Genomic DNA, 23,245 nt, shown 5'->3' on the forward strand with positions numbered 1-23,245 from the left:
CGCTGGAGCCCAGCAGGTCGAGGCTGCAGTGGTCAGGAGTGGCCACTGCATTCCAGTCTGGGTGACAGAGTGAGACTCCAACTCAAAAAAAAAACAGATTTGAAGGAAGAGCTCTGCACCATGTTTCCAAGGTTCAAATAATTTGCCCTGTGGGTGTAGAGAGCTCTTTTCAGCCACAGAAGCAAACGAGACCTAGGCCCCTAAACTGTAAACTAGCGAATAATAGTAGGAGTTTCTTTTTTATCCTGAGAGCCAGAGAGAGGCTCTGAATTCTGAATTCCAAAATAATTTAAATTTAAATTTTGAATGCTTGAGGATTCACTTGTAAATTAGAAGGTCCTCAAATAATCCTTAGAATAATGAAACCTCAAATAATCCTTAGAATAATGAAACAGCAAAATTAAAGTTAATTCCTAGGTCCTGCTTTGTGTGAACTGAAGTTATGCTGTGTGTGTGTGTGTGTGTGTGTGTGTGTGTGTGTGGTGTGTTTGTGTGTTTCGAGTAACAATAGGTTAGCTGCTTGTCTGGCACTTTTCCTTTGCCCTGAGATTTATTTAGTTTGGGGAGATGCCCAGAACCATTTATGGACAAGGAAGATTAGTCAACCTAAAAATGTCAGGAAGAAGTTAATGTGTCGTGAGTAGGAATGCATCTGTAAACATGTATTTGTAAACAGTGGAACTCTATTAGGCCCATTCTATTAGTAAAAACATGATTGTAGCAAATGATGAATGGCAGTTGCCCCTTACTTTGTTGTTCTTTGTACATCATTCCTGGAGCAGGGTTATCTTTGCATTCAGCTCTATCTAGTGAGAGGTTGTTATCATCTACACCATTTGTTTTGTTTCTGTGCCAGACCTGTTTTAAATGCTTATGTGTAGAGAGAATGAAGAGCGTTTCTCCATTGCTAGCAATGGGAAAAGTCCTGTGTCCCATGGGACATCTTTTAGCCTTCTCGAGGGACTGAACTTCCACCCATTCTCTTGGGAGAAAAGGCTCCACCCTCTGAATGTTGGTCCAACATTTTCCGGTTTTTCCTCTAGAAATTTTCCTGTTTTCCATTTCACTCCCTGGCCCCCTGAAACTCTTTCTCGTTGACCTATATAGCTGGGCCCCTCCACAACATCTCAACTCTCCCTTGTCATTCCCAACACCTGCCGGGCTTGGTGTTGACAACTTCACAAAGGCGCTAACTATTAATATATTTCCCGTTAGTCATTGCTGGGCCACGCTTTGTGGATTGACTTGCTTTAATCTTTCCTAGTTAAGTTAGTTGTTCTAGTCCTTTAATTGTTATTTGTTTTTCTCTAGAATGTCTCACTGAGCTCCATAAACCTGATTACCAAATATAGGTGTCATCTCTGTCCCACTGTGATACATTGTCTCCCCCAAAACTTCCCCCAGTTCAAAGTCACAGTTGATTCAGTGTTTGTTTGGTTGTCAAGTTAGATAATTACCATACATCTGTTTTGGTTTTATTTTTCTCCCTCTTGTTTTTAACCTATTAGCTTATACATATTTCATGTTTTTCCCTGCATAAGTACTTTTCTAAACAAAATCCTGTTTATTCTTTTTCTCCCAAATTCCTCACCTCTTTGAAACCAGTTAAAAGATAGATACTAAATTGGGGGGTTTTCTTAAGTTAAATTGTAATCTTATCTCCTTAGCATCTAATATTATTGTTTGTGAGCTCAAAAGAAAACTAAGTTGAGTCAGACTTAGTTGCCACTGAAACTTCTAAGAAAAAAATGTCAATGCTAAGGCAGTACCTGAGCAATAATTCATGATATAGGCCTGTCTATTATGAATTCATGCTGAACCATAGCCTCAGGCATGGACAGCTCAAGGTACTGTCTTTTGGGTGTGACATCAGCCCTCTATTTCCACATATGTAGTCATTTTAAGTACGTTGAACAAATTGTGTTACCCTTGTCCAGCTGGAGGTTTCCTTTTTATTAGCTCTGTCCTCCCTCCCTTTGTACTCCCTGAAAGTTTAAACTGAGTCTTTTTTTTTTTTTTGAGTTGGAGTCTCTTTTGCCCAGACTGGAGTGCAGTGGTCGCTCCCGGGCACCACAGCCTCGACCTACTGGGCTCCGGCGATCCTTCCGCCTCAGCCTTCCAAGTAGCTGGAACTACAGGCGCGCACTACCACGCCCGGCTATTTTTTGATATATTGTAGAGATGAGGTCTCGCCAAGTTGCCCACGCGGGTCTCGAACCTGCGAGCTAAGGCAGTCCACTCACCTTAGCCTCCAAAGGCGTGGGATTACAGGCTGAGCCACCGAGCCCGGCTAAACTGAGTCTTCTAGAATTTTGCATGTCCTGCTTGAAACTCCAAAATATCCTGTGATCAGTTTTGCTGTGTTCTTCTACAAGTGACAGGCATTGTGTACTTCCAAATCTAAGGTCTATGGGACACTGTGGATTAACAGTAAGCTTTCACAATGACTTTCTTTTTTGACCATAAGTTTTTTTTTTTTTGTTTGTTTGTTTGTTTGTTTTGTTTTGTTTTTTGAGTTGGAGTCTCACTCTGTAGCCCAGACTGGAGTGCAGTGGCCGCTTCCAGCCACCGCAGCCTTGACCTGCTGGGCTCCAGTGACCCTTCCGCCTCAGCCTTCCAAGTAGCCAGAATTACAGGCATGCACTACAACACCCGGCTGATTTTTTGATTTATTGTAGAGATGAGGTCTTGCTGCCCAGGCGGGTCTCGAACCCGCAGGTTCAGGCAGTCCACTCACCTCAGCCTCCCAAAGGCGCGGGATTACAGGCTGAGCCACCGAGCCCGGCTTGACCATAAGTTTATAATGTTCTCCCCAAGGATTCTAACCATGCTAAAAATTGAGGGATTTTACTTCATATGAAAGCAAGACAAAAAGGATATCGTAAGAAAGAGCCAGTAGGGTTCTTACTAGTAGAGACAAGAGCATTGGAAATGCTCATGCTTTTTGTCCATCTTCATCCAAGGTCTGAATACCACAGAGAATGGCAGAATTGCCTCCATCTTTATTTTTTATTATTTTATTTTATTTTTTTGAGTTGGAGTCTTACTCTGTCGCCCAAGCTGAAGTGCCGTGGCACACTCATGGCCACCCCAGCCTCGACCTGCTGGGCTCTGGCAATCCTTCCGCCTCAGCCTTCCGAGTAGCCAGAACTCCACAGGTGTGCACAACTGGGCCCGGCTAGTTTTTTTTAAATTTTATTGTAGAGCCGAAGTCTCACCATGTTGCCTGGGCTGGTCTCGAACCCGCAGCTAGGCAGTCAACTCACCTCAGCCTCCCAAAGTGCTGGGATTACAAGCTGAGCCACTGAACATGACATGCCTCCATCTTTAAATAAGAAAACAAATAAATATCTTAGGAATAGTGTTAAGCAATGGGAAAGCGTCATTCAGAGACAGTTTCAAGAAAGATGACTCACTCTTTAAAATAGTGCATATGAGCCGGGCTCGGTGGTTCAGTCTGTAATCCTGCGCTTTGGGAGGCCGAGGTGAGTGAATTGCCTGAGCCTGCGGGTTGTAGACCCAGCTGGGCAACTTGGTGAGACCTCATCTCTACAATAAATCAAAAAATCAGCCAGGCGTGGTAGCGCATGCCTGTCATTCCGGCTACTTGGAAGGCTGAGGCGGAAAGATCGCCGGAACCCAGCAGGTCGAAGCTGTGGTGGCCAGGAGCGGCCACTGCACTCCAGTCTGGGCGACAGAGTGAGACTCCGACTCAAAAAAAAAAAAAAAACTGAGCCGTGCGTGGTAGCGCGCATTTTTAATTCCAGCTACTTGGAAGGCTGAGGCAGAAGGATCTCCGGAGCCCAGCAGGTCGAGGCTGCGGTGACCGGGAGCGGCCACTGCACTCCAGCCTGGGCGACAGAGTGAGACTCCAACTCAAAAAAAAAAAAAAAAAAAAACTAAAATAGTACATATGAAATAATTGAATACACATAGAAAATAGTCAGTGATTAACCGGACGCAGTGACTCATGTCTGTAATCCCAGCACTTTGGGAGGCAGAGGCAAGAGGATTGCCTCAGCCCATGGGTTCTAGACCAGCCTGGGCAACTTGGCAAGACCTCATCTCTACAGTAAACCAAAAACTTAGCCAGGTGTGGTGGTGCAGGATCGCCTGAGCCCAGCAGGTCGAAGCTACAGTGGCTGTGAGCATGCCACTGCACTCCAGCTTAGGTGACAGAGTAAGACTCCAACTCAAAAAAAAAAAAAAAAAGCCAGGAGGATGTCTTTTTTGCTTAGGGCACATGAAGGAATGGCTTGATCTTGTGAGTAGATATATCTTCTCATCTTAACTCATTCGCAATCGCTGATGTGAATTTACATCATTCCAAATTCTGTTCCTGGTTGCCACTGAGGTGAATTTATGTCTTGGCAAATTCTGTTTCTGAATGCTGCAATGTTGTCATATGTATGTGTTGTTATAGTTTGCTTGAAAATGAATAGGCAAGGAGAAAGTTAATTGAGATAGTTGTCTGATATCAACTGTACAATGTTGTTATTGATTTACATAGTTGGTAAAAATTGCAAGTTCGTCATTATTTTGTTGCAATTAGTGTTGTATACTTGTATTTTGATATTTCAGGGCTTTCACACTTTGTTAAAAGTAATTTACCATAATTATGGAAAATGAAGAAATATATGCTCATGAGATTTTCAAAGTCAAAGGTGAATCAAGTGAACTTATTAGTGATAGACAGATAGTGATATAATGATGTAGTATAAACAAAGAAATATATATATGTTCAGTTTATAATCTGAATAAAAATACCAAGTACGGAATGCTAGTCAGAGTGGTATCTGAGGCAAATACTGGGTGCATATGCAACTTTCAGCTGTATTATGAAAAGGTGTCAATTTAGAAAAGACCATTTCACTTGTGCTAAATGACAGATGTTTGCAACAACCAGCTTCAGATTTATTTTCACCCACTCTCAGTATTAGGAAAGTGAAAAATTGGCAATCACGAATGTGTTAATATCATAGAAAGTAACCTGACCCTGTTGATAGCAAACTATTACAAACAGATAAGTAACTGGGTTGCTCTCAGAATTTCTGATTCTGCCATAAGAGTGCTTTAATCTTGCTATATTCTCATCCTGCCAATGCAGGTAATTTTCTATGATAGCGACTGGAACCCCACTGTGGACCAGCAGGCCATGGACAGGGCCCACCGCTTGGGGCAGACAAAGCAGGTGACCGTGTACCGGCTCATTTGTAAAGGCACCATTGAAGAACGCATTCTGCAGAGAGCCAAGGAAAAGAGTGAAGTAAGCACAAGGGAAAGGAATTACTGTACTGCTGGAAAAAATAAGAAGTCCAACTACTGTTTAAGACTGTCTTGCCTTTCCTTGATCACGAAGAAACTAGTTTCTTCTGAAAAGAAAATAATATCAGGCTGGGCACGGTGACTCAGACCTGTAATCCCAACACTTTGGGAGGCCGAGGCGAGAGGATTGTGTGAGCCTATGGGTTCGAGACCAGCCTGGGCAATTTGGCAAGAACTCATCTCTACAATAAAAAGAAAAAGAAAAATTAGCCAGGCATAGTAGCACATTCCTGTAGTTCCAGCTATTTGGATAGCTGAGGCAGAAGGATCACCTGAGCCCAGCAAGTTGAGGCTGTAGTAGCCATAAGAGTGCCACTACATCCAGCCTGGGCAATAGAGTGAGATCCAACTGGGAGGGAGGGAGGGAGAAAGATCAGTTTCTGTGCAGTAGTGATCTTGACTGCCCTGGCCATGCCCCATTCCCTTTCCACCAGAATGGTATCCATATCCTAGATGCAGCTGTTGTTTATGTGAAGACTGACAGCAATAATGGCTTCTCATGTTCAGGGGAAGAAGGATTGACATTTTTAAGTTCTCATCCTAGTACTCTCTGTTTATCTGCCTCTGAGTTGTAAGCCAAATTTGCTGATTTCCAAAGAAATGATTATTTTTGTTTTTCTTCCATCCTGATTCAGTATTATTGGATTTTCTAGCTATATCAGCAGTCCCAAGCAAAGAAGTTCTCTGTGTCCTTTATGTTAGACAAAGTATCTGGACAAGCCAGTCAGATGAATGAGAAAAAGCTAGGGAAACAAGAGGCTTCACCTTGAGGGATGGGTTAAGAAAGATGTTTCTTTCTGGATATTTGCCATAAAGGAATGAATGCCTAGAGGTGATGTTTTGATCTGCTTTGGTATAGATTCAGCGGATGGTGATTTCAGGTGGAAACTTCAAACCAGATACCTTGAAACCCAAAGAGGTGGTTAGTCTTCTTCTAGATGATGAAGAGTTGGAGAAGAAATGTACGTACTCTAAACCTCTAAACCTCTTCGTGTGCACTCCTCTCTAGCCTCACACATCTGAAATGGAAAGGGTACTTGGCTGTGTGCCAAGGGGAAGCAAAGCCAAATGATACATATTTGGGGGGAATGTTTTTACATTCATATTTTATATGAAAACCCAAATAAGAATGTGTTATGGCATAGAAGGCAAATTTTAAAAGTAAACATGACTTCAGGTAAACTTTTAGCTTGCACAAAGGGGTATACCTGACTCCTCAGCAGGAGTGAATTTGCTCTTCTGCCCAGAAAAATGCTTTTATGGAACAGTTGGAGAAGCACTCCACTGCTGTGATCATACAAATCCTTCTCCTACATGTATCTGGAGAACATTGAGTTTCAGATTTATCCTGTGAACATCTGAGGACTTTCACAGTATCACATCAGAAAATAAGTTATATTTGCCAGCACCACCTACAAACCTAGAACTCTACAACCATACTCAGTTTGTGCAAAGAAATATTAAAAGGGGGGAAGACAGCCGGGCTCGGTGGCTCAGCCTGTAATCCTGCGTCTTTGGGAGGCTGAGGTGAGTGGATTGCCTGAGCCCGCGGGTTCGAGACCCGCCTGGGCAGCGAGACCTCATCTCTACAATAAATCAAAAATTAGCTGGGCGTGGTAGCGTGCGCCTGTAGTTCCAGCTACTTGGAAGGCTGAGGCGGAAGGATCGCCTGCACCCAGCAGGTGAGGCTGTGGTGGCCGGGAGCAGCCACTGCACTCCAGTCTGGGCGACAGAGCGAGACTCCAACTCAAAAAAAAAAGAAATCATTTCTTTCTTTTCCTTTTATTTTTCTAAAATAATAAAAACTAAGACTAAATTGCTTTAGACTCCAACTCAAAAAAAAAAAAAAAGGCGGTGGGGGAAGACAAGGCAAGAAAAGGTCTATAATCATTAAGTAGAATTATGGGTTTCAACCCAAAGAGCCTCAAAGAACTCTGTTCTTTCTCCAGGTTAGAAAACAACTTGTTATCTGTGTTAAACAGGTAGAAGTTATACCTTGGAACATAAACATCAGAGGATGTGGCCATCTTAATATAGAGAATGAGGATTATGGTTGCCACAGATGCTTCAGCAGATCTTTTTTTAATTTTCTTGATAGTGAGACTGCGTCAGGAAGAGAAACGGCAGCAGGAGGAAAGCAACCGAGTAAAAGAGCGCAAGCGTAAGCGGGAAAAGTATGCAGAGAAGGTATCTCCAACCTAGGGTGACAAATAAGGGCTGGTGGGGTGTGTGATGCCTTCAGGGTGCATGGCTTGTCATCTTGGTCAGTCATTGGTATCTAGCTCCAGCTGTGTGTCATTAACTGCAGCTCTAGGTCACTCGTTGGTATCTAGCTGTCATTAACTAGTGTATCATTAACTGCAGTTCTAGGCTGACTGATGTTTGGTCAGGAGAAATGCAGCCTTGGTAGATCTGTATTCCTCACATAGACTCACCCTTTCAGCGGTCACAGTTTAAATATGAAAAGCACTTGTCGGGGCTGTGACAAAGCATAAGGCTAACCACTCTTTAGAGTGAAAAGCAGCTTGAGGAGATGTAGATGAGATGGATAATGCTTACCTAATATTAGGTTCCATAGAATCTTAGAAAGGGCTTAGAAATTGATAAGATCTAAAACCTACTACTATAATTTTGCTAGTGTGCCATTGAATGTCATCTACCACTGGGAAAATAACCCTCCCCACCAGTCATGTCTTTTTCTCTAATTCATGCCAAGGATTGGCGCTTTCTTTTGTCATCTTTCTGCCTTTCGCTGCATGAGTCTACCAGACTAGCTGCATAGTGAGATGATATTCTCTACATTTTCCGTATCTTGCTGTTTCTACCGAAGTATTATATCAGCAATTCTTGTTGCTGGTCTTTACTGACATGTAAATTGGAAGCGAGGCTCTCAGGACTTATTCTTGTTTCATAAGTCAACCCATTAATTCTGACTAGCTTCCAGATGTATTATTCCCAAGGTCTGTGGTTTGGCACCATTTTACTACCTTCCAGAGCGTGCTTTCTAATTTTTTCTGGTGTGTTTGGCTTACCCTTGTGTTGTACTGCTCTCCTCATCTTAACCAGCCCTGGTTGGGCTCCTAATCTTGAATAAGTTAGCCACCTGAGTTTCAAGTATCTCATAGCTCTGGTCCCTCCAATCCCATCCTTGTTCATAGCCCATTTTCCTGGCCTGTTTGGTTTGCCTGAAGCTTGTTCAGACTGGTTCTGCTTTAAGTAGAGGTCACCTCTCCCCCATGTTCAAGCTTGTATTGGGCCTCATGTTCCTTTGGCCATATAGTTCAGCAACCAGGTGCCTGTCTATATTATATATTATATCATCTTTAAGTAGTTGTACCACCTCTTTCTGTTGCAAAATCCACATCCATGATTAGTTCTGCTCTTGGCAGAGCTAATTTTAGCCTGAAGGATACTCCTGGTACTCGTGTTATTTACAAAGCTGATAAATCGTGGGAATGAAGGATCAAAATTCTCTTAGCCTGGGCTTGCCATCTCTACCCATTTCTTCAGGTTCTCTTATGACTCCACCCCCAAATACCTAACCCATTGCTTACTACTATTTAAAATAAAAATAGCTTTCTCATTTAGAAACATTATCAAAGAAGATAGTTTTCTCACATATGACATGGTAGGGTTGAACAGTTTGTATCAGATATGATCCATTCTCTAAGCACAGACTAATAAATACCCAGTGATAATATAAACTGCACAAAGACCAAATTAACCCTACTGTAGGTACAGATACAAATGCAGTGGTGCATTGGGTGGATGAGATTTCTAGGTACATCCTAATCATATGCTATGATTTCAGGTCTCTAATCTGTGACAGAGCCCAACGGAACTTAGTTTTAGGATTGCTTAGTATAGCTCAGTCACTCAACCCATAATAATTTACATGTAATTTGAGGATATAATGACAAAAGCAATCCATTATTCCTTGGCTATATAGTCTTTCATTTTCCTTATACATGCGTAAAACTTGCAGAGTAAAAACATCCTTCTCCTTGCCGGGCTCAGTGGCTCCGCCTATAATCCCGCGCCTTTGGGAGGCTGAGGTGAGTGGATTGCCTGAGCCCGCGGGTTTGAGACCCGCCTGGGTGGCAAGACCTCATCTCTACAATAAATCAAAAAATCAGCCGGGCGTGGTAGCGCATGCCTGTCAGTTCCGGCTACTTGGAAGGCTGAGGCGGAAGGATCACCGGAGCCCAGCAGGTCGAGGCTGCAGTGGCCAGGAGCGGCCACTGCACTCCAATCTGGGCGACAGAGTGAGACTCCAACTCAAAAAAAAAAAAAACCCCTCCTCATTTTGCTAGGAACCTAAAACTCTAAAAAAATTCCAATGTTTTTTAAAAAACATGATGTGCAGAAAATATATTGAAAGTATTAGCCAGGCACGGTGGCTCAAGCCTGTAATCCCAGCACTTTGGGAGGCTGAGGCGAGAGGATTGCCTGAGCTCAGGGGTTTGAGACCAGCCTGGGTAACTTGGTGAGACCTCATCTCTACAATAAACTAAAAAATAAGCCAGGCGTGGTAGCACATGCTTGTAGTTCCAACTACTTGGAAGACTAAGGCAGAAGGATCACCTGAACCCAGCAGGTCAAGGCTGGGGTGGCGGTGAGCATGCCACTGCACTCCAGCCTGGGTTAAACAGTGAGATTCCAACTCAAATAAAAATAAAAAGACATGGGTTGGTCGGGCAAGGTGGCTTATGCCTGTAATTCCAGCACTTTGGGAGGTAGAGGTGAGAAGATTGCTTGAGCCCAGGGGTTAGAGACCAGCCTGGGCAACATGGTGAGATCACATTTCTACAATAACTGAAGAAATTAGCTGGGTGTGGTGGCATGCTCCTATAGTTCTAGCTACTTTGAAGGCTAAGGTGGAAGGATTCCCTGAGCCCTGCAAGTTGAGGCTGTGGTAGCCATGTGCATGCCACTGCACTCCAGTCTGGGCGACAGAGTGAGACTCCAACTCAAAAAAAAAAAGCATTGGACCTCTCTTTTGTGGGGCTGCATTCATTCAGTCTCAGTAAGTGCTGCTGCTGCTTGGATGTTCCAGAGCTTGGCCATGCCCCTTAGCCCATGAGGATTAGACTTGCTTTGGCTCTGGTTCAGTGTGATTGCCCTACCTTTAAACTCTGTTTTCTTGTGGTAACATACTATCAACTAGTTGTTTTTTTTCTTTAGTCAGGGTCTAACTCTGTCACCAGATTAGAGTACAGTGGCATGATCATGGCTCACTGCAGCCTTGAACTCCTGGGCTCAAGTGATCTTCCCACCTCTGCCTCCCAAGTAGCTGTGACCATAGGTACACTCTACCACATCCAACTAATTTCTTCTTTTTGTAGAGACTTTACAAGGTCTCATTATGTCGCCCAGCCTGGTCTCGAACTCCTGGGCTCAGACGATTATCCCTCCTCAATCTCCTGAGTTGGAGTACTACAAGCATGCTCCACCACACTCAGCTAATCTTTTATTTTTGTAGAAGTGAGGTCTCACTATATTGCCCAGACTGATCTCAAAATCCCCCCACCTCAGCCTCCCAAGTAGCTGGGATTATAAGCACACACTACTGTACCCGACTGAAATACACATAAACTTTTATTAAACTGTCCCTTCTTCCTTATGAGGTTTTTCATCCTTAAAGGTGTGCTTACTGAGAAGTCAATAAACTAAAGAATAAAAGTTCTGTCATCTTTTTCTTCCCTAATCCCACTTTTCTCTTGGAATTTCCTCACACTTTTTTTTCTATTTCCTTATGTGTGTTCCCAGAAGAAAAAAGAAGATGAATTGGATGGGAAAAGAAGAAAAGAGGGTGTAAACCTGGTGATCCCATTTGTCCCCTCGGCTGATAACTCCAACCTCTCTGCTGACGGGGACGACTCCTTCATTAGTGTAGACTCAGCTATGCCAAGCCCTTTCAGTGAGGTGAGGCTCCTTTTATTTTTATTCATTTATTTCAATTAATTGGTGTTTTTTTTTTAATACAGATGAGGTCTTGTTATGTTGCCCGTGCTGGTCCTGAACTCCTGGGCTCAAGCAGTCCTCCTGCCTTGGCCTCCCAAAATGCTGGGATTACAGGCATAAGCCACTATGCCTGGCCAGAGGTTCCTTTTAGAAGCCTTCATCACAATAGTGAGGATTGTGTCCTCACCTTGTAGCAGGGACACACTGCTGGACAGCCTTTGCTTCTCCTGGTGTCCTCTTACCTTGTAGAAGGGGGATGTACATGGGATCCATAAGCAAAAAAGCAAACGAGGTTGGTTTCTCAAAAGCTAAAGAAGGAAGGATCTGAACCTTAACTGTGAAGCATGTTCTTACCCAGGTGCAAGTCTTGGGTGGTAGACACTGGGAATAGTAGTAATCTTGACCCTTCCTCTTCTAGATCTCCATCAGCAGTGAGCTGCACACTGGCTCCATTCCCCCTGACGAGAGCAGCAGTGACATGCTAGTCATCGTGGATGACCCAGCCTCCTCGGCTCCTCAGTCTCGAGCCACCAACTCTCCCGCATCTATAACAGGCTCTGTCTCAGACACTGTGAATGGTAAGTGCTGCTGCTGTCTCATACAACTTAGGCCTGGTCCACTGCCCAGTATTGGTTAGGTTGTGGGTAAGGTCCTGATTCCTTCATTAGTGGCATTTTCTTTCTTTAAAGACTAGAATGGAGCAAAAAGGAGATTTTATAGGCTTATTCTTTCAATAGTTCTACTAAGTGAAAGGAAAAAAGAAAAAGTTTACGGAAAGCAAAATAAGAACTTTTTAAGGATTTAAAACTTGTTTATTTTCTAGTTATCCCTGTCTTTCAAATTTCACCCTTATTTTTGCTAGTTTTTAATTAAAGTTAGCTTTTCAGGGCCTTTCCTCACTTTTTTGTAGGACCCAGTGTTGCTGCTATTTTTTAGAGAGCTCTACCTTTAAAAATTGGGAGTAAAATGAGGCTTTCCATGTCAGGAGCACATTAGAGTGTGCAAGTGAATCCCAGGTAGCAAGTTCATTTATTTATTTCTTTTTCTTTTTCTTTTTTTGAGTAGGAGTCTTACTCTGTCGCTCAGTCTGGAGTGCAGTGGCATACTCATGGCCACTGCAGCCTCAACCTGCCGGGATCAGGTGATCCTTCTGCCTTGGCCTTTCAAGTAGCTGGAACTACAGGCACGCGTCACCACGCCTGGCTAATGTTTTGATTTATTGTAGAGATGACGTCTTGCCAAGTTGCCCAGACTTGTCTTGAACCCATGGGCTCAGCTCAGGCAATCCTCTCACCTTGGCCTCCCAAAGTTATGGGATTATAGGTGTGAACCACTGCACCTGGCTGCAAGTTCATTTATTAATGGACTAGTTTAACAAAGAAATTCATGGGTAATGGAGCCATTCTTTAGAGTGGAAAGCGGCTGGAGGAGTAAGGATATTTTCATTGTTTTGAATTTTTTTTTTTTTTTTTTTAGTTAGAGTCTCACTCTGTTACCCAGGCTAGAGTGCAATGGCACACTCACCACCACCACAGTCTCGACCTGCTGGGCTCAGGCAATCCTTCTGCCTCAACCTTCCAATAGCTGGAACCACAGACATGCGTCACCACACCCAGTTCATTTTTTGATTTATTGTAGAGACAAGGTCTCACCAAGTTGCTCAGGCTGGTCTCGAACCCCTGGGCTCAGGCAATCCTCTTACTCCCACCTCGCAAAGTGTTGGGATTACAGGCTTTGAGCCACTGTGCCCAGCTTGTTTTGAATTCTTAGTATTCTGTTACTCACTGGCCTAGCCATTAAATGAACTCCTCAAGGGTCCTAAAACAAACACCCCGAGAACCAGCTTTCCCTGTCTGGGGAAGATTCTATTAACATTTTGAAGAGATTGATTTTTTTCTTTTGGCCCATTTGTTCCCACAGGAATTTCCATTCAGGAAATGCCAGCTGCAGGACGTGGTCACTCAGCCCGAAGCCGAGGCCGCCCCAAAGGTTCAGGAAGCACAGCCAAAGGAGCAGGGAAAGGCCGAAGCCGAAAATCCACGGCGGGCAGTGCTGCCGCTATGGCAGGAGCCAAAGCAGGGGCTGCAGCGGCCTCTGCCGCTGCCTATGCTGCATACGGGTACAACGTGTCTAAAGGTGTGAAGGCTAAGGGTGGCTGCAGGCATTATTCTGGTCAGGGACAGTCTGGAAATTTTGCAACTCTGCTAGGTAGAACATGTGGGAAACCCCCAGGCTAGAAACATCCTTCCCGTAGGGGTTTTCTTTTTTTTTGTTTTGTTTTTTTTTGAGTAGTAGTTTCACTCTTTTGCCCTGGCTCACCACCACCACAGCCTTGACCTGCTGGGCTCAGGCGATCCTTCTGCTTCAGTCTTCCAAGTAGCTGGAACTACAGGCGTGTGCCACCATGCCCAACTAATTTTTTTATTTATTATAGAGACGAGGTGTTGCCAAGTTGTCCAGGCTGATCTCGACCCCCTGGGCTCAGGCAGTCCTCTTGCCTCAACTTCCCAAAGTGCTGGAATTACAGACCGGGTTTTCATAGAGCAGTCTTGACTTACCCCTTGGACTTGTAACATGGTATAGTGCCCCCTTTGAATTGGAGGTACCTGTGAATTACAGACTGCACATTCAGAATTTTTTTTGCTTTTTGAGAACTGATTTTTTTTTTCTTCCAAGGTTCTTTTTTTTTTCCCTGAAAACTACGTTAGTAATCTAGGCTAACATATTAACATAGTTAACATTTATTCAGCTGTGTGATCCCATCACCTTAGGTATTAAATACCTGCTGTGTACATAGGAGTATAGCACATGGACATTGCCTCCAGTGTGTACTAGAAATGAGAAGCCATGCATGAGGTATGCTTAGCAGCAATACAAGGCAACATACAGATGACTGAAAAGAGAGAGAAGGTTTCATTTTGGTTGTAGGTCAGGAGAACCTGATGATAAAGTTGCTAGTCTGTCAATCAAAAAGAATGATGAGGAAGGATCTGGACTGGTGACAGAGAGTTGACAATGGCCAAGACTTATTGGGGGGGGGTCACTGAACATGTCACTTGGCTGGAAAGACTTGGTGATACCTAGGGCCAGGAGCTTCACAGCCATTGTATGACAAGGTGTTGGGGATAGAGAAGGGAAGTGGCTATTGTGACCACGATATATGAAAGAAGATTGTAGCCATGGAATACAGGACATCTGAGCATGGCAAGAAAGGGAGAGCCCATTTATAGACCTAGACCTCTCTTCCCATTCACAACATGGGCGTAGTATTAGCTCATGGGATTGTTTGTCGCATTGTTGTTGTAAAGGCATTGTTGAATAGAAAGTATTTGGATAAGAAGTGCTCAGTAAATGTTCATTTACTTTCCCTTTCTCCTACTGCAGGATCTCAGCTTTCATTTATTGGTTCATCCAGGAGATAAGATGTATGAGGAGGGACCCAAAAAACCTGGAATTTATTTATGAAAAATTGTGTATTTATTCTTACATGTTTAAATTTCAGTCATCTTCAAAGAACTCTGATGCAGTACACCTACCGAGACTTTTTTCCACTGCTCAAAACATTTATTTGTTTTTTGAGTTGGAGTCTCACTCTTGTCGCCCAGGCTGGAGTGCAGTGGCACGCTCATAGCCACTGCAGCCTCGACCTGCTGGGCTCAGGTTATCCCTCTGCCTCAACCTTCCAAGTATCTGGAACTACAGGCACGCTCGTAAATCACCCATCATGAAATAGGCAAATGCATTGAAAGAATCTCCAAAAAAATTCACTGAAACCAAATGCAGCCTCTCACAAGACCACTTACTGGTACATTGATGCCATTGGGTTCCTAGGACACTTATCTAGCAGGGTAAGCCTGTACTATAAGGGGCTCACCCTCCAGAAATATAATTCCAGGTTTTTTGGGGAATCCCCCCTCATATAATAGCCTAGCCCAGTGTTTCTTAACCCTTTGCCAACATATCACATCCATAGAAAACAACAGTCATACCAGTTGTCAGGGGGCTACCGTATGCAGGTATACAGGATCTCCCGTATACAGGATCTCACCTATGCATGGATGGGGCAGAGCATGGCACTCAACAGGTTTCCTCTTGGAAACCTCAACTGAGGAGAAGACAAAGGGATTAGAGCATCACAAAAAAAAAAAAAAACAGCCGGGCTCAGTGGCTCAGCCTATAATCCTGCGCCTTTGGGAGGCTGAGGTGAGTGAATTGCCTTGAGCCCGTGGGTTTAAGACCCGCCTGGGCAACTTGGCGAGCCCTCATCTCTACAATAAATAAAAAATTAACCGGGTGTGGTAGTGCACGCCTGTAGTTCCAGCTACTTGGAAGGCTGAGGCGGAAGGATCGCCGGAGCCCAGCAGGTCAAGGCTGCGGTGGCCGGGAGCGGCCACTGCACTCCCGTCCGGGCAACAGAGTGAGACTCCAACTCAAAAAAAAAAAAAAACCACAAAAAACTAGCAATGCTTGGTAACCAGGAATGAAAAACAAGGGACAGGAGTAATTCAGAGATTACCTGCCGCTCCACCATGGTGAGGATTAAGGCATATCTATCCACTAAGCACTTAGAATTCTTTTTTAGGAAAGTAAAACCAATACACAAAACAGTTGAAGAATCAAATGAAACAACTTGTTATCAGATGTAAGTGGATTTGGTGCGTACTAGAAAAAAGGAAAGTTCACTGTTGCCCAGGGAGTCATCACTAAAATGTGGATTTTGAACTGAGTTCTTGAAGTGTCAGGGCTTGGAGAGCAGGGGTGGCCATGGCCAGTGCAAGGAGAACTGCATGAGTATAGACATAGAATAGAGTAGGCAGCTTTGTCAGACTTATGGTGAGTAGAGGATGTCTTCTGTAAAATTAAGAAGGAAACAGCTCATCATACGTGATGTCCCAGAAAAGAAGAATGCATTAGTGCCTAGTTACAGCTCCTATCCTACAACCTTAATATCCCAGATTGTAAAATGTGTGCTGTGTCCAGCATCCCAAAAAGAACATTTTACTATCTGTGGGTGAGGTAATGTGGAGGGGGCTGGGCAGATACTATTTTCTCTTAAAAACCCATCCCTCTTATGGAAGACAGTTGACCGGAAGAGCAAGAAAACGTGCCAGGAGGGGGTTGGCAAGGAGTGGCAGGGGAGGATTCCCCACCACCTCTCCTCCAGCCCACTTTGGTTGGTAACCAGAGACCACTGGCTCTTAGGAAGCTTACATGGGCCTAGTACTTACATTCTTATCTCTCTCTCTCCATCCCCACAGGACTCTCTGCCAGCAGTCCTCTGCAGACATCCCTTGTTCGGCCTGCTGGCCTTGCTGACTTTGGACCTTCAAGCGCCTCTTCTCCCTTGAGTTCCCCTTTGAGCAAAGGAAATAATGTTCCTGGGACTCCCAAGAACCTTCACATGACCAGCAGCCTAGCCCCAGACCCCCTGGTCCGCAAACAGGGCAAAGGCACCAACCCCTCTGGAGGACGGTAACCATCTGGGCCCTCCAACTTCCTTCAACCAAACCAGGGGCTAGAGTCCTGGCCTGCTAATGGTCTTTGGATGGCTTGCCCACTGCAGCATCTTACATCCCAAGTCAGAGATGTCCAGTTGCAGCAACGGAAGGCCAAGCAGGTGGTTGGTATGAGCACTTTTATCACCTGTGTCTCAAAAGGAGCATCTGGGGTGTCTACAGGAGAAGGCCCAGGACAGGGATCAGCCAGCATCCCAGATGAACTGTATAGCCAAGTCTTAAGCCTTTTACTGGGGAAGGGCCTGATATAGACCCCCTGTAGATGCTCAGGCACACTGTCTCCACCCCATTCCACTCTTTGGCTCTGACCACGTCCCTTGCAAAGGCTTTGTAGGTGCTGTGAAGAACCTTCCATGGTGGAGATTTTGCTGAAAGTTGTGATTTACCATAGGGCTAGGAAGGGAAGGGATTGTGTACCTGGTGTCCACAGTCTTTGGGCAGCTTCCCAGATCTCCATACCACCTTTGCCGGAGGGTCATCGCTGAAGAGAGTAGCGAATGAGAGAGAAGGTAGTGTCTGGTGAGGGTGACAGAGGCTGGAGGAAGCATACCCACAGGTGGTTGTGTACCTAGCATTTCCTCCCCTGTCCGGCTTGGTTCAACACCAGAGAACCTTCAGGTCCTACCAGCAACAGCAGCAACAGCTCCCACCCAAGGGACTCCCAGAAGCCAGTAAAGAGACCAGGAGCCACCTCAATCAGCAGGACATCCTCACTGCCCCCTTGCAGACCCCCTTTGCCCATCTTGAATGCACAGTCTCCCACCCTTACCCTTCAGCCCCCTGCTTAGGCTGTATGCACTGTCTGTATTGCACTGAGAAAGGAAGGGACAGCAGGAGTGAGGTGGAGGGGCTGAGGGGAGAAGGGCAAGTTTGGCACCAAGCCTCCCAGCCCCACTCCACCAGCCTGAGCTTGCTGCCCTCCGGCAGAGGCAAAGGGGCAGTGTTTGCATAGGAGGTGTTTCTGCCTGCCCCACCTGATGTCCCTGGTGGAGCAGGTGCTTCTGGGCGGGCCAGCCTCTAATTTGCACACCTGAAAATCGCGGAATTGAATTTAGATAGATTGATTTTTAAAACTTTTTTTGGAGTGGGGGTTGTAGGGGAATCATTTAATTTAAATCATTAAGATTCCCCTGCCCAAACCCGGACTCCTATGTACAGATGCTATTTAGAGGGAATCAGAAAAATGCCAAGCCTTTTTTCTCTTTGAATGTGCTGTCTATTTTTATAACTGAACTTGTACATATGTATAAAGAGAGACACATCTTTCTTTTACTAACTGGATAAAAAATCTTAAATAAAATGGAGTGAGATAATTTTATGTAAATTGGGGGTGTCTGTGGTCTTTGCAGCTGTCTCTCTTTGGAAGCAAAGTAGAGCCCTTGGTGGTGGTGGCAGGATAAACGGAAGGTAAAGCCCTCACATTGTTCTTGTGATCAGGACCAGGTGCAGTGGCTCACGCCTGTAATCCCAGCACTTTGAGAGGCAGTAATCAGAGAGGATGGGTTAGTGGGACAAGGAGGGGGCTGTGGGTGTTTCCCCCGTGGCAGAATTCATTGGGCTTAGATTTGCCTCCAGCCATCAGAAAGGAGGCTTGACTAAGTGTCTGGCATGCAGTGGCCAAGGCCCCAAGGGTGAGGGCTCCTTGTGACTCAGGACCTAGGCTCCAGGACTTCGGGTGGGCAAGGTGCCCTGTACACCACCAGGCAGAATTGCATAGTGTTCATCTTAATACTGACAGTGTTCTCAAAGTTAGCTGTACTTGTCAGAATTGTGGGCCATACATGGTGGCTCAAGCCTGTATTAATAGCACTTTGGGAGGCCGAGGTGAGAGGATTGCCTGAGTCCAGGGGTTCAAGACCAGCCTGGGCAACTTGGTGAGACCTCGTCTCTATAGGAAATCAAAAAATTAGCTAGGCATGGTGGCATGCGCCTGTAGTTCCAGCTACCTGGAAGACTGAGGCAGAAGGGTTGAGGCTGCCGTGGCTGTGAGTGTACTACTGCACTCCAGCCTGGGCGACAGAGTGAGACTCCAACTCAAAAAAAAAAAAAGAAACGTGAAAGAAAACAGTTAAATACGTTCTTCGGGATTCCAAAGACACCCAGGCTTGGTACATTTAGCTCAGTGGTCAACTGAGAAAAGCGCACTAGTTCCCAGCCTGAACTGGCAGTTGGTGATTCTTTAACTGGGCTAAAACACTGATATGCTCTTACATCACCTTTGAGCAGGGCTCGTGCTGTTCCTGTTCCCAAGTGTGCTGGCCATGTGGCCTCCTTAGCCTTGTTTACTCTGCACTGTTGATCAGGGTGGGCTGGCGCCTGGGCAGCTGTTGCTCACCCACAGTCACGGAGATCAGCCTTCCTTCATTTTGTTGATCTCAAGTAGCATTATCAGATATCCTGACTTGTCTTTCTTACTGAGAAACTTGACTAAGCGCCTCACACATAATTAACCAACATCAAACAGAGCAGCTCTGCCTTTACATGCTATATAAAGATTTTGCATTAAAAAAATAATTTGAAACCTTCTGAGTCATTTTTTTTTTTTATTAAGTTGGAGTCTCACTCTGTCACCTAGACTGGAGTGCAGTGGCCGCTCCCGACCACTGCAGCCTCGACCTGCCGGGCTCTGGCGATCCTTCCGCCTCAGCCTTCCAAGCAGCTGGAACTACAGGCACGCGCTACCACGCCCAGCTAAGTTTTGATTTATTGTAGAAATGAGGTCTTGACAAGTTCCCCAGATGGGGAACTCAAACCCGCGGGCTCAGGTAATCCACTCACCTTGGCCTCCCAAAGTGCTGAGATTACAGGCAGAGCCACCGAGCCCAGCCTGAGTCATTTCTTAATATGATGCTTCTCAAACTTTAATATGCATACACCTTGAGATCTCAAAGCACAGATTTTGTTTCTGAAGGCTTAGGATGTGGCTTGAGATAGAATTTTTGAGATCTCAAATGATCGTCATGCTTTTAGTCCTTGGACCACACCTGTAATAACAAGGCCCCAGGTACTTTCTAGCCCTGCCGGTCAGAAGAAACTTTGGTCTTGTGTGCCCTACTCCAGCCAGGAAGACTTGTGCAGTAATACTGCTTTATTTTTTCTGTCACCCAGCTTAATTCCCCTGATGACAGAAAATGAAATCCTAGCATTTCCAGGAAAATTTAGTCCTGTGTGTGTTTTCTCAGTTATATTTTTTTCCCCCCACTGTCAATTCATGATTTTCTCTTCCTCTCCTGGGTAGTACCTCTGCTGGGCATTTTAGGTATGAGAGAAGATCTCTGATTTGCTACTGTCCCTCTCTTGTGTGGCCTCCAACAAGATGCAACCTGTCTTTGATTACTGCCATTCACTGGAGCATCTGTGATCTCTGGACTCACTGTTTTCTGTGCAATGTGTCCTCTTTCTGTGACCACAGACCCCTTCAGGTCAGTCAGCTTTCTCTGCTTATTCCTAAACCCTTCTCAGAGGCATGGAGAAGTTTGGACGATCTCCCATGCCTCTCCTGAGACTGCTAGAGAGTAGGAAAACCTGCAGTTGAGGAGGCATCTGTGGTTATTGCTGGATGCCCAATTCAGCCATGTTCATGATGCGCATTGAAACCACTTAAATGTGGAGGGGGGGGTGGAGAGGGCAGGTTGTATTTTGGAGAAAGTTGAGCCGCTGGCTGGCTTGAAACCTGTGCCCAGGTTCTGAGGCCTACTTCCTGGTTGGTAAGGAAGCTGAGGAAACTGGGTGCCTCCCTTGTCACCAGGTCCCTGGCCTCTTCCAGGGTTCCCATTTTCCTCTTTTTCTTTTCTTTTTTTTTTTGAGTTGGCGTCTCACTCTGTCGCCCAGACTGGAGTGCAGTGGCCGCTCCCGGCCACCGCAGCCTTGACCTGCTGGGCTCCAGCAATCCTTCCGCCTCAGCCTTCCGAGTAGCTGGAATTACAGGAGCGCGCTACCACGCCCAGCTGATTTTTTTATTTATTGTAGAGAAGCAGTCTCGCTGCCCAGGCGGGTCTCGAACCCGCGGGCTCAGGCAATCTGCTCACCTCAGCCTCCCAAAGGTGCGGGATTACAGGCTGAGCCACCGAGCCTGGCCATTTTTTTCTTGCTTCAGGTCCTGGGACTAAGCCGGTTTCCCTTTCCCCTTCAAAACTGCCACCACCCACACTCTTCCTCATGTCCTCTTCTGTGACAAGCTGCTGGGGGTGTGTGCTCCTGTGTAGTCTCCTAGCTGCTGCCAGAAATGAACATCTCGCTCTTTTTTTTTTTTTTTAATTAAAGGTTTTCTTGCTCATGGAAACAAGGACACCAGGTAAAAACAGTGGTGTACATGGAGGATTATAAAGCTTAGGAAATCATTCACGATTCTCACAGAGTCCCTGGCTTTACAGTTCTTGGCACCTCAAGTGAGGGGAACAAGTATTCCTGAATGAGAGACTCCCTGCCACCACTCTGATCTCCCGCCACCAAAGGAATCTAAGAGTTTCTTCCAAGAAGGCAGACAGAAGGTACACCTTTGAGTGTCTGCAGGGCCTCTGCCTCTGCTGCCACGCCTCTTGGGATTTCTTTGTCCTAGGACCCAAAGCTCAAAAATGAATGGCCCAAGGGCTGGGGTGGCCTCTCCATCTGTTCTGGGAATTGGGCTGCAGCAGTTTTGTGGGAAGAAGAAAGCAGAAGCACAGAGGTTCAGAGTTGCAAGAGAAGGTGGGGCATCTTCTAAGCCCACTCAGACAGTGGCCCCCAAGAGCAGCTCTCTGAGAATGTCTTACCCTCCTGCTACCAGCACACCACTACAAACCCCCACTGTAATCAGAGGCCCACTCTGCAGCTGTCACTGGCTGCCAGAGAAGAGGAAAGGGGCTCTCTTCCCATTTCCCAGGTGAGGCGTCCTAAAAGACCAAGGCAGCTCCATGCTTTACATCCTTGAGAGATGATGCCACTTGCCTGGGAATGTCTAGGAAGGGCTGGGAGAGCATTCGAATGCAAGGGATTGTCACTGCAGTTCGGCCCCAGTGGTCTTGGTTTGCCCTCAGACCAGTGGATTAGAGAAGGGCAGCATAAATTCTTATCTAGAATTTTTCTGAATAAGTCTTTCAGAAAGCTGACGTTTTAACCCTTTTAAGCACCAGAATCTATCTTGGTGAGAACTTTCTTGTTTTCTTGTTTATTTGCTTGCTGGTTTTGAGTCAGAGTCTCACTCTGTCGCCCAGATTGTAGTGCAGTGGCCGGGAGCCTCGACCTGCTGGGCTCTGGTGATCCTTCCGCCTCAGCCTTCCAAGTAGCAGGAAATACAGGTGCACACTACCACGCCCGGCTAATTTTTTTATTTATTGTAGCGATGAAGTCTCACCATGTTGTTCAGGCTGGTCTCGAACCCATGGGCTCAGGCAATTCTTTTGCCTCTGCCTCCCAAAGTCCTGGGTGGCTTGAGCTACTGCGCCTGGCCTAGAATTTTTTTAGAGATGTTATTAATGTCACTGCTTGGTTCAACAGAACATACTGAACATACCTTAACCTTTCCTCAGGGCTTGGGTCATGTGAGCACCTGGTGCTCTCAGGCCCACTGCAATGTGATTACCATTTGCCCAACACTAAGTCACACCAACAGCTGACTGGCACAATTCTTAAGTCAGTTTTGAATAGTACCTATGCTGGCCACCTCTGTGTTTTTGTGCCTATACGAGGCAGCTCACCCTTTCTTCTCATTTGTCTTTTCTAAATTCTTGAGGGTTTGGAAACCATTTTACCTAACTCAGAACTTCTGAGTCCCCTAAGAACACCCAACGGGGGAAAACTCTCAGGAGGGAATGGTAGGGTATCCTAGGAAATCAGTCATCAAGCCTCAGTGCATGTTTCCCATCTGGATGGTTGTAGCCCTCTGCTAGACTCCCATACCTGAGTTCTGTATAAGTGAAGTATTCTAGATAGGCATGTTCTGGTTTGAACCAGTTCAATAAAGTTTATTGATTTTATTTTACTCTCCCCTTTTTTTTCCCTACTCTTAAAAAGACAAAAAATGAGGCCAGGCACAGTGGCTTACGCCTATAATCCCAGCACTTTGGGAAGCCAAGGTGAGAGGATTGCCTGAGCCCACGGGTTCAAGATCAGCCTGGGCAACTTGGTGAGATCCCCATCTCTACAATAAATCAAAAAATTAGCTGGGCTTGGTGGCGCGTGCCTGTAGTTCCCACTACTTGGAAGACTGAGGTGGAAAGATCGCCTGAGCCCAGCAGATTGAGACTGTGGTGGCAACGAGCATGTCACTGCCTTCCAGCCTGGGTGACAGAGTGAGACTCCAACTGAAAAAAAAAAAGACAAAAAAATGTAGAGATCAATACCTAAGAACAGCTCAGTCATGGGTCTCGGCAGTAGACTGGCTCATGGTCACTCTTGGAATTCAATCTGAAGGCAATGTAAGCAAATGTAGTCCATCATCAGATTTTTTTTTTTTTTTTTTT

At 45.5% G+C, this 23,245-nt stretch overlaps 1 protein-coding gene across 1 annotated transcript in view; it reads left to right on the top strand.

Moving 5' to 3' along the window:
• INO80 (INO80 complex subunit) overlaps positions 1–18,129 on the top strand; it is a 123,751-nt gene extending 105,622 nt beyond the window's left edge. The window contains exons 29-35 of the mRNA XM_008049101.1: positions 5,108–5,266; positions 6,185–6,287; positions 7,424–7,512; positions 11,095–11,250; positions 11,708–11,867; positions 13,210–13,425; positions 16,548–18,129. Of these exons, the coding sequence (XP_008047292.1) occupies positions 5,108–5,266; positions 6,185–6,287; positions 7,424–7,512; positions 11,095–11,250; positions 11,708–11,867; positions 13,210–13,425; positions 16,548–16,765 (1,101 nt within the window). The 3' untranslated portion in view covers positions 16,766–18,129. The remainder of the gene's footprint in view (positions 1–5,107; positions 5,267–6,184; positions 6,288–7,423; positions 7,513–11,094; positions 11,251–11,707; positions 11,868–13,209; positions 13,426–16,547) is intronic.
• Positions 18,130–23,245: the final 5,116 nt, after the last annotated feature.

This window comes from Carlito syrichta, unplaced genomic scaffold (genome assembly GCF_000164805.1).
Source record: "Carlito syrichta isolate Samal-C Ts95f unplaced genomic scaffold, Tarsius_syrichta-2.0.1 Scaffold130527, whole genome shotgun sequence".
Lineage (NCBI taxonomy): Eukaryota > Metazoa > Chordata > Mammalia > Primates > Tarsiidae > Carlito > Carlito syrichta.